Raw genomic sequence first — 14,219 nt, forward strand, 5'->3', positions numbered from 1 at the left:
AGCAAATAATTTGTTACCTTTACATATTTAATGCAATGTTTAATATGTTTAACTTTAATATTTCAGTTATTTTATAAAAATATAAAGTTCTAAATTCAGCTTTTTGAACCTGACATATGAAATTGTTAAATAGCTTCACTGCTAAAATTTAATATCGTGAACAAAATCAGTGGGAAAAAGAAAACCTGTGCAAGAGAACTAATTAGCACTATCCTTTTCTCCCTCAGTTTTTCACCTGCTGAAGTCTGTTTCAAATATTCTTGGTTCCTGCTCTTAAACATGGCAACACACACAGTGGAATGGTTGTTTTGCTTTGTTTTGTTTTGTTTTTTTTTTTGAGACAGAGTCTCACTGTCGCTCAGGCTGGAGTGCAGTGGCATGATCTCCGCTCACTGCAACCTCCACCTCCCGGGTTCACGCCATTCTTCTGCCTAGACTCGCGAGTAGCTGGGACTACAGGCGCCTGCTACCACACCCGGCTATTTTTTTCTATTTTTTAGTAGAGATGGGGTTTCACCATGTTAGCCAGGATGGTCTCCATCTCCTGACCTCGTGATCCGCCCACCTCGGCCTCCCAAAGTGCTGGGATGGAATGTTGTTCTTAATGCTGTTGTCACTAAGCAGCTCAGTGCCTGCCTAATTGGAACCATGAATATTTTTCAGCAAGTCTCCAAGAAGCAGAAGTAATACAAACTCAGGAAGCACAGCCGGGGGCTAAATATGCCTTTGGCAGCCTCGTTGAGTGTATTTTCCCCTGAGGTTCATTTGTATCACACGGAAGTCTTTCAAGTTTGTGTAGGGTGACGGCATATGACAATATTTATGCTTTGTCCTTAGTGGGTTCAAACTGTAAGAATCACTTTGTAAAGACTAGGACAGGGTTCTTTGCCTTTTAGGGAAGGACTAGGATAGCCACTTAATTATGCTGTAAGTCATTATTAAAACAAGAGGAAAAAAATCTCTTAGTACAACTAATATTTGACATCCACTCTATCTATGGATATGAGACATACATAATTCACTTCCACCCATAATCCTGTCCCACATTCATGTATATTACAGTTTTATAAAATTAAATAAAAAGTTTCTTCCAGCCAGCCAAATACCTGATAAGATTGAGGAACTCATTTCATGCTAAGTACATTATTCATAGCAAACGTCAGAATGCGGGTAATTCCCATCGGCTGAGCAGCTGCAATTCAGGCCACAAAGTACAAAGTACACCAGAGCATTTTACAGTAAACTCTGGGTCCACTATTACTCATTAAAACCAAGCTGGAGCCTTAAAGGAACAGGACCCTGATATCCCCTCAGCATCCCTCCCCCTGACCTGCCCCCCACCAAGGTCAGTCCCTCCTTGGCTAGCTCTCTTCCAGGACCATGATGAAGAATCCTGGGTATTCATAGGCTTATACCAGGATTCTCTCTCCACACTGCTTGTGGCAGGGTGCCAACTTCTATCCTGGAGAAACTTATAATTTACATGTTCATTTAGCTAGAAGTTCAGTTTATATGGAGGTTTGGTTTGCTTCAGTTTAGTGAAAACACCATCCTTATTATATAGTGTTTGATGATGTTTAAAAACACCCTTGTTACATATTGTGATACAGTGTTTCACGTTCCAAAAACCAAGGCTCTTTCCTAGAAAATCAATTTTTATGTCTCACATATAAAAGTGTGAGAAATTTGTGTCTATTTCTTTTTCTTTCTTTCTTTCTTCTTTTGAGACGGAAACTTGCTCTGTCGCCCAGTCTGGAGTGCAGTGGCGCAATCTGGGCTCACTGCAAGCTCCGCCTCCCGGGTTCACGCCATTCTCCTGCCTCAGCCTCCTGAGTACCTGGGACTACAGGCGCCCGCCACCGCGCCCTGCTAATTTTTTGTATTTTTAGTAGAGACGGGGTTTCACCGTGTTATCCAGGATGGTCTCTATCTCCTGACCTCGTGATCTGCCCATCTTGGCCTCCCAAAGTACTGGGATTACAGGCATGAGCCACCGCGCCCGGCCAAAACTTGTGTCTATTTCTTGGGCGTGCCTTGGACATCACAGACTTGTAAACTGGAAAACTGGACATAGAATCCATTTCTTATCACCCATTTTAAAGTATTTTAAGGGCCATCAAACAGTTTATGCTAAGCAGTCTGATCATGTTGGAAGGTGAACTTTTACAGGTTTGAGGGAGAAAGGTGCACAAATTCTTTTTGAGGGGGTCCGCATGTAACACTTAGGTGGGCCCTAAAAAAAAATCTGTTAAAATTACCACTGACAGGCCACAGTGTATATTAAATCAGGGCTCCTCTTATTGATTAGGGCCTGCCCAGATAACACTTCAGTGATTGCCTTTGGTTCTTCTAAACCATACAATGCCTGTAATTATTATAGGTCCCTTCTGGATTTTAGAACCTTCTATAGACATGGCACATTTGTTCACCTTTCCGTGGAACATCAGCCTCGTTTCTGCACCTCTACCACACTAGTGTTGCAGTGGTCTCACTCATCTTGCTGCCTCTATCTTGTCTCATACTGAAATCTATCTTCCACAATCTACCTAGTGATCCTTAGTATCATCATGTCTTTCACCTGCCTAGAATCTTCAATAGCTGCCCATTGCCTGCGAAGTGAATTCCAAGTTTCTTAAAATGGTTCATGGGGCTCATTCATTGCTCAGCATTCTGCATTTTACATGTTGCATTCTTGGAATCCCAACTCTTGAGTTTTTTTCTGCGAACTACAGAAATAGCTACATGTCCCTTTTCATGTTGTTTCTTTGCCAGGTAAACTCTTTTCATTCTTCTTTTCCTGTTTAATGCTCACCAACCAAGGTTCACCGTAGGCAACATGTATTCCTTAAAGCTCTCACCCACCCTCCCAGCATGACTGAGGCCTCTTGACTGTGCTCACACAGCAACTGTATCATGTTCAATAAATGACCTTCTGTGGGATGGTGTAATGTGAATAGACACAGATGATCAACTTAACAGTAATTCTTCACCTTGCTGTTCCCCTAATGCCAAGTTAAATTAGAATGTTACAGACATACATTTTATTTTCAAGGTTATATTAGACATATTGTTTCATCAGGTACATAAACTAATCATCTTCAAAAGTTTCTCTGGTAAGGTGTACACACAATTAAAAGAAATGTTTGGACAACATTCACCATTGCTATAATTTGTTCAGGCAACTTCTAAATTTTCTTTTCTAATTCCTTGCTTTGTATTGCACCACTAATTTACCTAATTTTACTCCAATACTTTAGTTTACTGAGCTCTAATCTTCAACACTCCAAAATCCTTCAAAATCCAATTAATAATCAAAAAGATTCTACTCATGGTGAGAAAAATACTTCTATGATATCCAGCTACACTGTATTACACAGTGGATTACAGACTGGAAGACTTTCTCTGCGAAGAGCCAGATTAGAAATATTTCAGGCTCTGTAGGTCATATGATTTCTGTTACAACTACTCATCTCTGCAGTTATAACAGAAAAACAGACATAGACAATGAGCAGACAAATTAGTGTGGTGATATTCCAATACAACTTTGTTTACAAAAACAGGCAGCCTGGGACCACCGTCTGCCAACTCCTTATGTCATTTGTAGACTTATTTCAGTTGAGGATTTAGTCAGGCTCTATTCAGGTTCAGAAACATTTTCCAACTGCACATGATCCTGAAGTAAACACTTTAAAGGCTGCTCATACTCTACTATGTAATGTACTTTTATCAGAAGCAGAAGCTGAGGGAATAAGATTATGTAAGGCTCCATTTGCTTTCATAACAACTCTCACAGCTCAGCATATCAGGAGTTGCATCCCAAGTGTCCCTGAAGTTTCTTTACAGTAAAATTTCTTTATGGTGAAATTTCTTAATAGTGTTCTGGCACTAAACAATGAGTGCTATAAATCATGTTCATGTTCTCGGCCAGTAGTATAATTTTTAGGAAATATCCTATGACAATGACCCCAGGAGAACAAAATCAGTGTGACCAATGATATTTAGAAGAGACATGTTCATTAACATTAAAAATGGAAAGTAATCCATTTGGGAAATGAACCAACAGTATGGAGGACTTCAGGAGAATCTTTTTTATGGCAATTGTGTGGAGTATATTGATCCTTGGAAACGTACACCTTGAAAATTACAAGTGACAAAAAGCCAATGGCAACATACATGCTTACCTGATTTCAAACATGTAACAGTCAGTATATATAAATTCTGTCATTCAATATTCAGTATTTATTGAAGAAGAGCCTACTGTGAGCAAGTTTCTGCTCTGAGAACCAGGAACACAGGAGTGAATAAAGTGGACCAAACTCCCTGCCCTCTCATTTTCTTATGAGACAGAGACAGATATTGAGGATCAAAGGGATTTTAGCAATTGAAATACTTGGAATTTTAATATCATGACTTGTTGGGTCTTTTTTTTTTTTTATAAAACCGCTTATATGAGAAAGCTTTTCTTCCTTTGTTTATTGTTGTTTAGGCAATGAGTATTTCCCGATAATTTTAGTCAACCAGAATTTGTCCTGCTATGTACCAAGTACTCTTCCAGGCACAGGATACAGTGTGAACAAAATGCGTACATACCCCTGCCCTGTTGGAGCTACATTCAGTGGAGGAGACAGAACATAAGGAAATAAGTAAAATATATAGAAGGTGACTCAGGGACAGGGGCAGAGGAGAAAATCAAGATATGAAATGCTGGGAGAAGGTGAACTTTTAGATTGGGTGATCAGGAAGGACTTCTTGAGAAGATGACTTTTGATTAAATAATTAAAGAAGATGAATGAGCTGGCAAGGTGAACGTTTGGGGGAATATCATTCTGGGCAGAGGGATCACCAAGTGCAAAGGCCCCAAGATGAGAATCTGTCTGGAGTGGCCAAGGAACACCAGGGAGGCTGGTGGTTGCATGAAGTGAGGGAAGGGTGGGAGGAAATGAGATGAAAGAGGTAACAGAAGACCAGTTGCATCCAGCCTTTTAAGCCATTGTAAGGATGTTGGCTTTTAATCTGAAAAACAAGAAGACATTGAAGAGTTCTGAGCAAAGAGGAGAGATGGTCAGGTTTGCATTAAAACAGTTTCTGCTGTTGAGAGTAAACAACAGATACAGGGAGGCTTTTAGGAGGCTGCTGCAATAATCCAAGTGAGAAATGATGATCATCTCAAGAGGAGCATCTCAAGACATAGAGACACTGAGAGAAAGATAGAATAGAGGTATGGTAAGAGCCAGTGTTCCCACTGCCAGGGCCCACCTGCCACAAAGGGTGAGATAAGTCAGGAGCATTCCTTACCACAGCTGTTTTCCCAGTGGGAGACACAGGGAGGAGTTTCCAGGCAAGAAAGCGCTGAGTCACTCACCAGCACATCTGGTCTCAGATCTTGATACCCAACTGGAAGGGCGGAAAGGTAGAGGGCTCCTCCCCTACAAACTTTCCTGGCCAGAGTCTGCCATTGTCAGCTGTGTGGGGCAGGCCAGGAGAGAAGCTCCCCTGCCACAGTAACAATGGCCTTTGCTCACTGTTGCTTCACCCAGCCAGCTGGGATCTTTGACTTCTGTGGTTGCCTTTAATAGTCTAAACAGCCCCGGCAAGTAGGACAGATCACCTTCATTTCACAGCTGTGGAAATTCAGGGATACTAAGTGACTTACACAAGGGAACACAGATTTGGAGAGTTGGGGCACTGGTGTCCCATCCCATGCCCTGGGGACACAGGAGGGAGTAGTGTATAGAGAGATGGTATCAGCCACACACCAGTGCTTAATTTAGGTTGGTTAAAAATGTTGAAATACCAAAAGGAATATGAAACCAAATTCCTGTTTCGTGGCTGCCTCCTGCTACAGAACACTGTTCTCACCATTTTTGTCCTCAGTCATTTCCCACCTTTGGTTATTTATTTATGAATTAGCAACTTCAACATTTGCTGATATTTTAAGAATGCTTCCACTTCCAATGACCTATGTTAAGTTAAAGTGACAGAACAGTAAAGATTCCATTAAACTATTTCTTTCTATCTCATACCTTTATGAAAGTACCATGATCACCTTTTACGTTAAAAACTCTAAGACTGATTGTAATTAATTTTTTTTTTATTTTTAGGGAACAACTTAATTCTTTATTGAAGACCTATAACATTTTTTATGAGAACCAGAAAAATCTGCATATTTTATATGGAGAGGTAAGCCCACTGAAGAAAGGCAATCCGGTGTTATTCACACACACACACGCGCGCACACACACACACACACACACAATTCTGGAAGAAACAGGTGAAAGTTTAACTTGATTATGATTCTTTTAGACTTGGGCTTGGAACACTTGTGACTTTCTAAGCATTTTTGAGATAGAAAAGCATTTAAAAATTTTAATGACATATTTTCTTTCTATTTTAAAAATAGAATATGAATATTTTAACAGCATTTCCACTGAAAATCTATCACAATACTTTCTTACAAATGCGTCAGAATGTATATAGAAAGATATTCATTGTGATGTCATTTGTAATGCAGAAAATTGAAGACATCTCTATCAATTAGGGATTAGTCAAATAAATTATGATGCATCTGTAATGTCAAATTTGATTTGGGTTTTAAAATGAATGCATTAGATTCCAATAGAGGTGCACTATATCAAAATAATAAAAATTTTGAAATATTAAAGAAAGAATTCAGGAAAGTCCTGAAGCTAGAAAGCATTTTTCTAACTTTTAAGTTCAGGGGTACAAGTGCAAGTTTGTTACATAGGTAAACATGTGTCATGGTGGTTTGTTGTACAGATTATTTCGTCACCCAGCTATTGAGCCTAGTACCCATTAGTTATTTTTCCTGGTCCTATCCCTCCTCCCAAATTCCACCCTCTGATAGGCCTCAGTGTCTGTGGTTCCCCTCTATGTGTCCATGTGTGCTTATCCTTTAGCTCCCACTTATAAGTGAAAGCAAACAGTATTAGGTTTTCTATACCTGCATCAGTTTGCTAAGAATGATGGCCTCTAGCTCCATCCCTGCAAAGGACATGGTCTTGTTCTTTTTTATGGCTGCATAGTATTCCATGGTGTACATGTACCACATTTTCTTTATCCCATCTACCATTAATGGGCATTTAGGTTGATTCCATGTGTTTGCTATTATAAATAGTGCTGCAATGAACATATGTGTGAATATGTCTTTATAATAAAATGATTTATTCTCCATTGGGTATATACCCAGTAATGGGATTGCTGGGTCAAATGGTGTTTCTGTCTTTAGGTCTTTGAGGAATCAACACACTGTCTTCCTCAATGATTAGATTAATTTACACTCCCCAGCAGTGTATAAGGGTTCCTTTTTCTCCACAACCTCACCAGCATCTGTTATTTTTTGACTTTTTAATAATAGCCATTCTGACTGGTGTGAGATGGTATCTCATTGTGGTTTTGATTTGCATTTTTCTAATGATCCGTTATGTAGAGCTTTTTCATATGATTGCTGGCCACATGTATGTCTTCTTTTAAGAAGTGTTTGCTCATGTCCTTTGCCCACTTTTTAATGGGGTTGTTTGGTTTTTTCCCTTGCAAATTTGTCTAAGTTCCTTGTAGATGCTGAATATTAGATCTTTGTCAGATGCATAGTTTGCAAAAATATTCTCCCATTCTGTAGATTGTCTGTTTACTCTATCGATAGTTTCTTTTGCTGTACAGAAGTTCTTTAGTTTAATTAGATCCCATTTGCCAATTTTTGGTTTTGTTGCAATTGCTTTTGGCATCTTCATCATGAAATCTTTGCCCATGCCTGTGTCCTGGATGGTATTACCTAGTTATCTTCCAGTGTTTTTATAGTTTTACATTTTACATTTAGATCATTAGTCCATCCTGAGATAATTTTTGTATATGGTGTAAAGAAGGGATCCAGTTTCAGTTTTCTGCATATGGCTAGCCAGTTATCCGAGCACCATTTATTGACTAGGGAATCCTTTCCCCTCTGCTTGTTTTTGTCATATTTGTTGAAGATCAGATACTTGTAGATATGCAGTCTCATTTCTGGGTTCTCTACTCTGTTCCATCAGTCTGTGTGTCTGTTCTCGTACCAGTATCATGCTGTTTTGGTTACTGTAGCCCAGTAGTATAGTTTGAAGACAGGTAGTGTGATGCCTCCAGCTTTGTTCTTTTGCTTAGGATTGCCTTGGCTATTCAGGCTGTTTTGGATTCATATGAATTTTAAAATAGTTTTTTCTATTTCTGTGAAGAATGTCAACAGTAGTTTAATGGGAATAGCATTGAATCTACAAATTGCTTTGGGCAGTATTGCCATCTTAACAATATTAATTCTTCCTATCCATAATCATGGAATGAGTTTCCATTTGTTTGTGTCATCTCTGATTTCTTTGAGCAGTGACTTATAGTTATCTTTGTAAATATCTTTCACTTCCCTTGTTAGCTGTACTCCTAGGTATTTTATTCTTTTTGTGGGAGTTTGTTTGGGATTTGGCTCTTGGCTTGATTGTTGTTGGTGTATAAGAATGCTAGCAACTTTTGCACATCGATTTTGTATCCTGAGACTTTGCTGAAGTTGCTTATCAGCTTAAGAAGCTTTTGGGCTGAAACGATGGGGTTTTCTCAATATAAGATTATGTCATCTGCAAACAGGGATAGTTTGACTTCCTCTCTTGCTATTTGAATGTCCTTTATTTCTTCAAAAGCATTTTTAGGAGTGCCACTGGCAGGCTACTGTACAAAGTGGCCTTATGTTTACTTTTTTTCTTTTTATTTAATTTCAGTGTTTCATTCTCCACACGTCTCTTCACTCAGCCTTGTATTCTGATGGGGCTCACTTTACATATTTACAATATCTTCCTGGCCAAAGGGGACATTAGAATTTTCTACTCCTGATTTAATTTCATGGCACAGCATGGACTTTAGGCCACCATGATTTGGCTTAAATCTACAGTTTGGACAGAAGGAAATTTACAAAGCACTCTGGCCTTTCCTATTGAGCTTAAATGATTTAGTTCAATTGGGTATTTCAGTTACTTTCCCAAATTCAATAATATACTGAATTAAATAACTAATCTCTTTATAAAGAAGTGGGCCTAATTTTAAATTATTTCAACATTGTCCTATATCTTAAGTCTTAATATATACAATTATAAAAATATAAAATTTAGGAAAAGAGTAAAACTAGGAAAATGATTATTTATACTTTAATTCAAAAGTTTCCACAAAATTCATGATGTTAAGTTTGTTTCCTTTAGGTAAATGTTTGAGTTTTTGTGTTATGAACATTTAAGTTGAGGCATATTCTTTCCAATTCTGTACATCAGTGCTCCATTTATAATACAAAAGTTATTCAGGTCAGGTGCTGTGGCTCATGCCTATAATCCCAGCACTTTGGGAGGCCGAGGCAGGTGGATCACCTGAGGTCAGGAGTTCGAGACCAGCCTGGCCAACATAGCAATACCCTGTCTCCACTAAAAAAGAAATACAAAAATTACCCAGGCATGGTGGTGCATGCCTGTTATCCCAGCTACGCGGGAGGCTGAGACAGGAGAATCACCTGAACCAGGAGGTGGGGATTGCAGTAAGCTGAGATCACACCACTGTACTCCAGCCTGGGTGACACAGCGAGACTCTGTCACACACACAAAAAAAAAAAGTTATTTAATTTTTTAAAATAGTTTCATGTTTTATATAATTTTTAAAAACTGTATGAGGTGAAGTGTACGGTGAGGCTACCAGACTTTTCAATCTTTACACACTGATCAATAAAGTCATAATTCAGAATTTTCCAAATCTTCTGACACTGTTTAAAAGGGGCAGTCCTTGGATGACAATATGTGGCTTTATTCATCTTTGGTTAATTAATCAATTAATTAAACAAATATTTATTGAATGTCTACCATGTACCAGACACCATTTTAAAAGCTGGAGATATAGCAATGAAGAATTTAACAACCTCAGCAGAGTAGTGGGTTTTGTTTTTCTTTTCAGAGATTCTATAAGTTTTTGATACAAAGGCTTAATTGAGTTCTAGTTAGGCAGAGAAAGAATGCTGTCCACCATTAACTATATAATCTATATCATATACAGTCATTTCAAGGAATAAATTGTGTTTGATTGTTGAAAACAACTGATTGGTAACCTGACCTCTTAGTAATCTGAAATGTAAAGTCAAAAGTGGAAGAAGTGCAAAACTTTGTTTCAGGAGTGATTCCAAAGCAAGTTTATCAGCCAAAGAAATAATAAACAGTAATACAGAGCACCTATTGAATGCCAGGTGCTGTGAATTAGGGGTTATTATAATGTCTGTTTTTCACATGAGAAAGCCCAAGTTTAAAGGTAGCCAGCGACTTGTCCAAGGCCACAACTAGGAAGTGGCAGAGCCAGGGTTTGAGCACAGGTCTGTCTGATTCCAGAGTCTGGAGTTTTCATTATGCTCTCAAATAAGAATTGAGTGTTTAAATGTTGTCTAACAATTGATTCTTCATAATATTAATAATAGTTAATGAATGTTAAAATAGGTATTGGGTGGCTGGCATATGACTTTTGTTAGTTTCTACATTTTCCAAAGTTTCTATAACAGAAAACATTAACATTGGAAAAGCACTTTCATATATATAATGATTATTTATGCTTTAATTCAAAACTTTCCACAAAATTCATGATGTTAAATTTGTCTCCTTCTTCTGCTATACTACAGTATTTCTAATTTTAAAGAAATTCTTCAAATGCTATTGTTTTTACAAAAAATATATCTATGTTTTGAATTTTTACAGCGTGTTTTCACACGTATTATTTTACTTGTTTTGCATAACTTTGTGAGTTAAATTTTTTTCTGTTCAATCTTTAAATAGATGGTTTTTTCTAATTTCTAGTTCAGCATAATTTTTAAATCTGCTTTAATTTTAAATTAAACAAAATTAGAGAATTAAAATTCCACTTAATGGAAGAATCAGAGTTCAGAAAGCATTTTGACATACTGTGCCCTCTGGTGGACATGCCATTACCATTATGATTTACTCACTTTGCTGGGTATAGCTGTTTTCAAAAATAAAAGAATGTTTTAAAAATAGAATTGCTTTGTAGATAAATTGGAAAGCCAAACAACAACCCTGGCGTTTCTTTTTAATCTATTTAGGTTTCTTACGCACTTAATTTCTACATCTTCGTTAAAACATTTACCGTCTATAAATAATACAAAAACTATTGGGGGATTATTCATTTCTTCCTTAGACTGAAGATGGCAAACTAATTGTTGAAGGAATGCTGGACATTTTCTGGGGAGTAAAACGACCTATACAGCTAAAAATACAAGATGAGAAGCCATTCTCTTCTTTTACTAGTATGAAGTCATCAGACGTCTTCTCCAGCAAAGGGTAAGCTATCTTTCATGTTTTTAATTCCTCAGAAGATGATCTTCATATCTAGTTTTATTGCGTGCACTCTTAAGGAGGGAAACTTAAGCTTGTGTAAAACTGATTACACACAATCTCATTTAACTTCCCAGCAATGGCCGGGCACGGTGGGTCACACCTGTAATCCCGGCACTTCGGGAGGCCAAGGCAGGTGGATCACCTGAGGTCAGGAGTTCGAGACCAGCCTGGCCAACATGATGAAACCCTGTCTCTACTAAAAATACAAAAATTAGCTGGGCGTGGTGGCAGCCGCCTGTAATCCCAGCTACTCGGGAGGCTGAGGCAGGAGAATCGCTTTAATCCGGGAGGCGGAGTTTTCAGTGAGCCGAGATTGCACCATTGCACTCCAGCCTGGGCAACAGAGTGGGACTTTGAAAAAAAAAAAAATCCCAGCAACTCAATGAAGTTGGTGTTCAGAAACCAGGGCTCTTCAAGATTAACTAATTTGTGCAAGATCCCCAATTACGATGTGGCAGAACTGGACTGGGCCTTACTTCTGTCTGGGGTCCACAGCCTGTGGTCTTGACTCCTCTGCTCTGTTACTTCTCTCCTGGAGACTGCATTCCTTCACTGGAAAAGGCAAAATGTAAAGGCAGAATTTGATTTACCCTGGCCTGGTCTCCAAAATAAGAGGATAAAATCTAAATGTCTTCTTTCCTTGGAACAAAGGGCTCATCGTGCTTTCTACCAAGGAAACTTAATGATGCTCCATCTGATTGTCCCAATCCTGTTCAACAGAGCACCCTGAAATGCATTTGAAGTTAAATAAATGCACAAAACAGTCCCTTGTGTGGGTTTATGCAAGTGTCCCTTGGATATCCAGGTTGGGCTGATTTTTTCCTTACCCCTTTACAAGTTTTAGAAAAATTAATAAATATTCTCAGCAAGAAACATACCTGTATAAAAGTTCCTTTCATCCTTTTTTTCCATCCCTTCTTCCTTTTTAGTCCTTACCTCTCCAGCTCAACCCACTGTGTATATACATTGAGTTACCAAGCCTTCTTTTCCTACCATTCATCCTCCCATCCATTGTTAGATGAGCTGGCATTCTATCAGAGGAGGCAATGGAGAAAGAGCTGCCAGGACAATTTGCCCAATGTAATATTTGGCCACAACTAGGGAAAATTAATTATCACCTTGACAGAAGTCTGCTTTTCCTTTGGAAAAAATATTTAAGCCCGACTATGATTTTCACCTTGCCAATATTTCTCAAAAATTATGCTACTGCCATGCTGAATGTTTTGTAATTCCCTACACATTTCATGCAATTTCTAATTTTCCTGACTCTGCCTAGAAGTCTACCTGCTTCTCCACATCCATTTGCCTGAGTCTCTTCCACCAGTCCTTTAAGACCCAGGTGAGGTAACATGTTCTCCAGAAAGCCATTTCTGACCCCTCAGTCTATACTAGGCTCACTGAAAACTTTTCTATATCACTTGACACACATGCAGTCAATTGTATTTTTGTATACTTATCTCCTTTTCTATAGTGCAAGCTTCTCGGTGGTAGGGAATGTGCTTTATTCATCTTTGCTTTATTTGCTTTATTCATCCCAGTGCCCAACTGTGTGCCTGGCACAAAGAGGAGATTCAAACCATAGTATAGAGCAAAATCCCCAGAAGCCTGTGGTTAAATTACCTCTGCTTTGTTGTGACTACTTAGTCCCTCTATCTATCTCATCTCCCATCCAAGCTAAGGATTGCCAAGGAGCTTAGGGCTCAGGGCCTAAGGAAGAACGGAAGGGAGGCAGCAGCCTCCAGCAGCCTGAGAGAGCCCCACATTTCTCACTTCAGGTACCTGATGACTGATGGGGCTTATGATTCTAAATGACAAGGAGCATCATTTAAAAGGAAAAATTACTCTTGGGCTCTGCTTTCAGAAAACTGTACAAGATACGAATTTATAAAATGAACTACCATACTTCATATTACCTAAGACCTCATTGCAAAATTCTCTGAGCAGTCACATCTATTTGATGCATTTTAACTTTTTAATTCATGAAAATGTAATAAATATCAAACATTAAAGGAAAATGCCACAGAAATGAAGTAAGGTAATTTTAGTATCACCTTAAACCATCATTATTTTGTATGGCTTTACCAAGGTATGTTTTAAGTTTTATTTTATTTTTAATTGACAAATAATAATTCTAAAAATTTGTGGGATACAACATGTTTTTATGCATATGTACATTGTAGAATGAACAAAACAGGCTAATTAACATATCAATCATCTCAAATATTTATCACTTTTTGTGGTGAGAATAGAGAATATAAAAAATTCTCTTATTTAACTCTTTTGAAATATGCAATATATTATTATTAACCACGATATTTTTTAACTTCTCAAATTTAAAACACTTGTTACTAGCAATTCTGAATTTTTGGATGAGTTTCAAGAGCCCAGGTGGACAAGGTAATATGCCTCTCCATATACTGCCACAGGTTCTAAAATAATATCCTCATGATACACCTGCTACAGGATCCATTTACATTTTGCATTGTTTATTAGTACATTGCTGTGAAGCAAACAGGAATTGGCTCTTTTTGTTTAAAGTGGAGAAAAATTACCTAGAAACCTTCACTGGCTTGTCCTTTTCCAGTAACAAGATTAACTGTAGAACATTTGGCAGAAAAAGATCCCATTCCTTTTACATACACACAGAACCACACGCAAACAAGAGCAAGATTAGATTTGGTTGTCATTAATTAGCCAAGAGTACTTCCTGGGAGCCAGCTGAACACTCAGGCAGGAAGGCACAGCACAATTTGAAGTGGCTTTTCCCTGGTTTCTGGTTCGCTAATGGGGTGCATAGCCACCTAAGGTATCACT

At 38.2% G+C, this 14,219-nt stretch overlaps 1 protein-coding gene across 2 annotated transcripts in view; it reads left to right on the plus strand.

The window, feature by feature from the left end:
• Window positions 1-14,219, plus strand: part of RASSF6 (Ras association domain family member 6) — a 48,912-nt gene that overhangs the window by 15,650 nt on the left and 19,043 nt on the right. For both annotated transcript variants that reach the window (XM_003832338.5, XM_057302086.2), the window contains exons 3-4: window positions 6,102-6,180; window positions 11,206-11,348. In XM_003832338.5, coding sequence (XP_003832386.1) covers window positions 6,102-6,180; window positions 11,206-11,348 — 222 coding nt within the window. The remainder of the gene's footprint in view (window positions 1-6,101; window positions 6,181-11,205; window positions 11,349-14,219) is intronic.

Source organism: Pan paniscus, chromosome 3 (assembly GCF_029289425.2).
Source record: "Pan paniscus chromosome 3, NHGRI_mPanPan1-v2.0_pri, whole genome shotgun sequence".
NCBI lineage: Eukaryota > Metazoa > Chordata > Mammalia > Primates > Hominidae > Pan > Pan paniscus.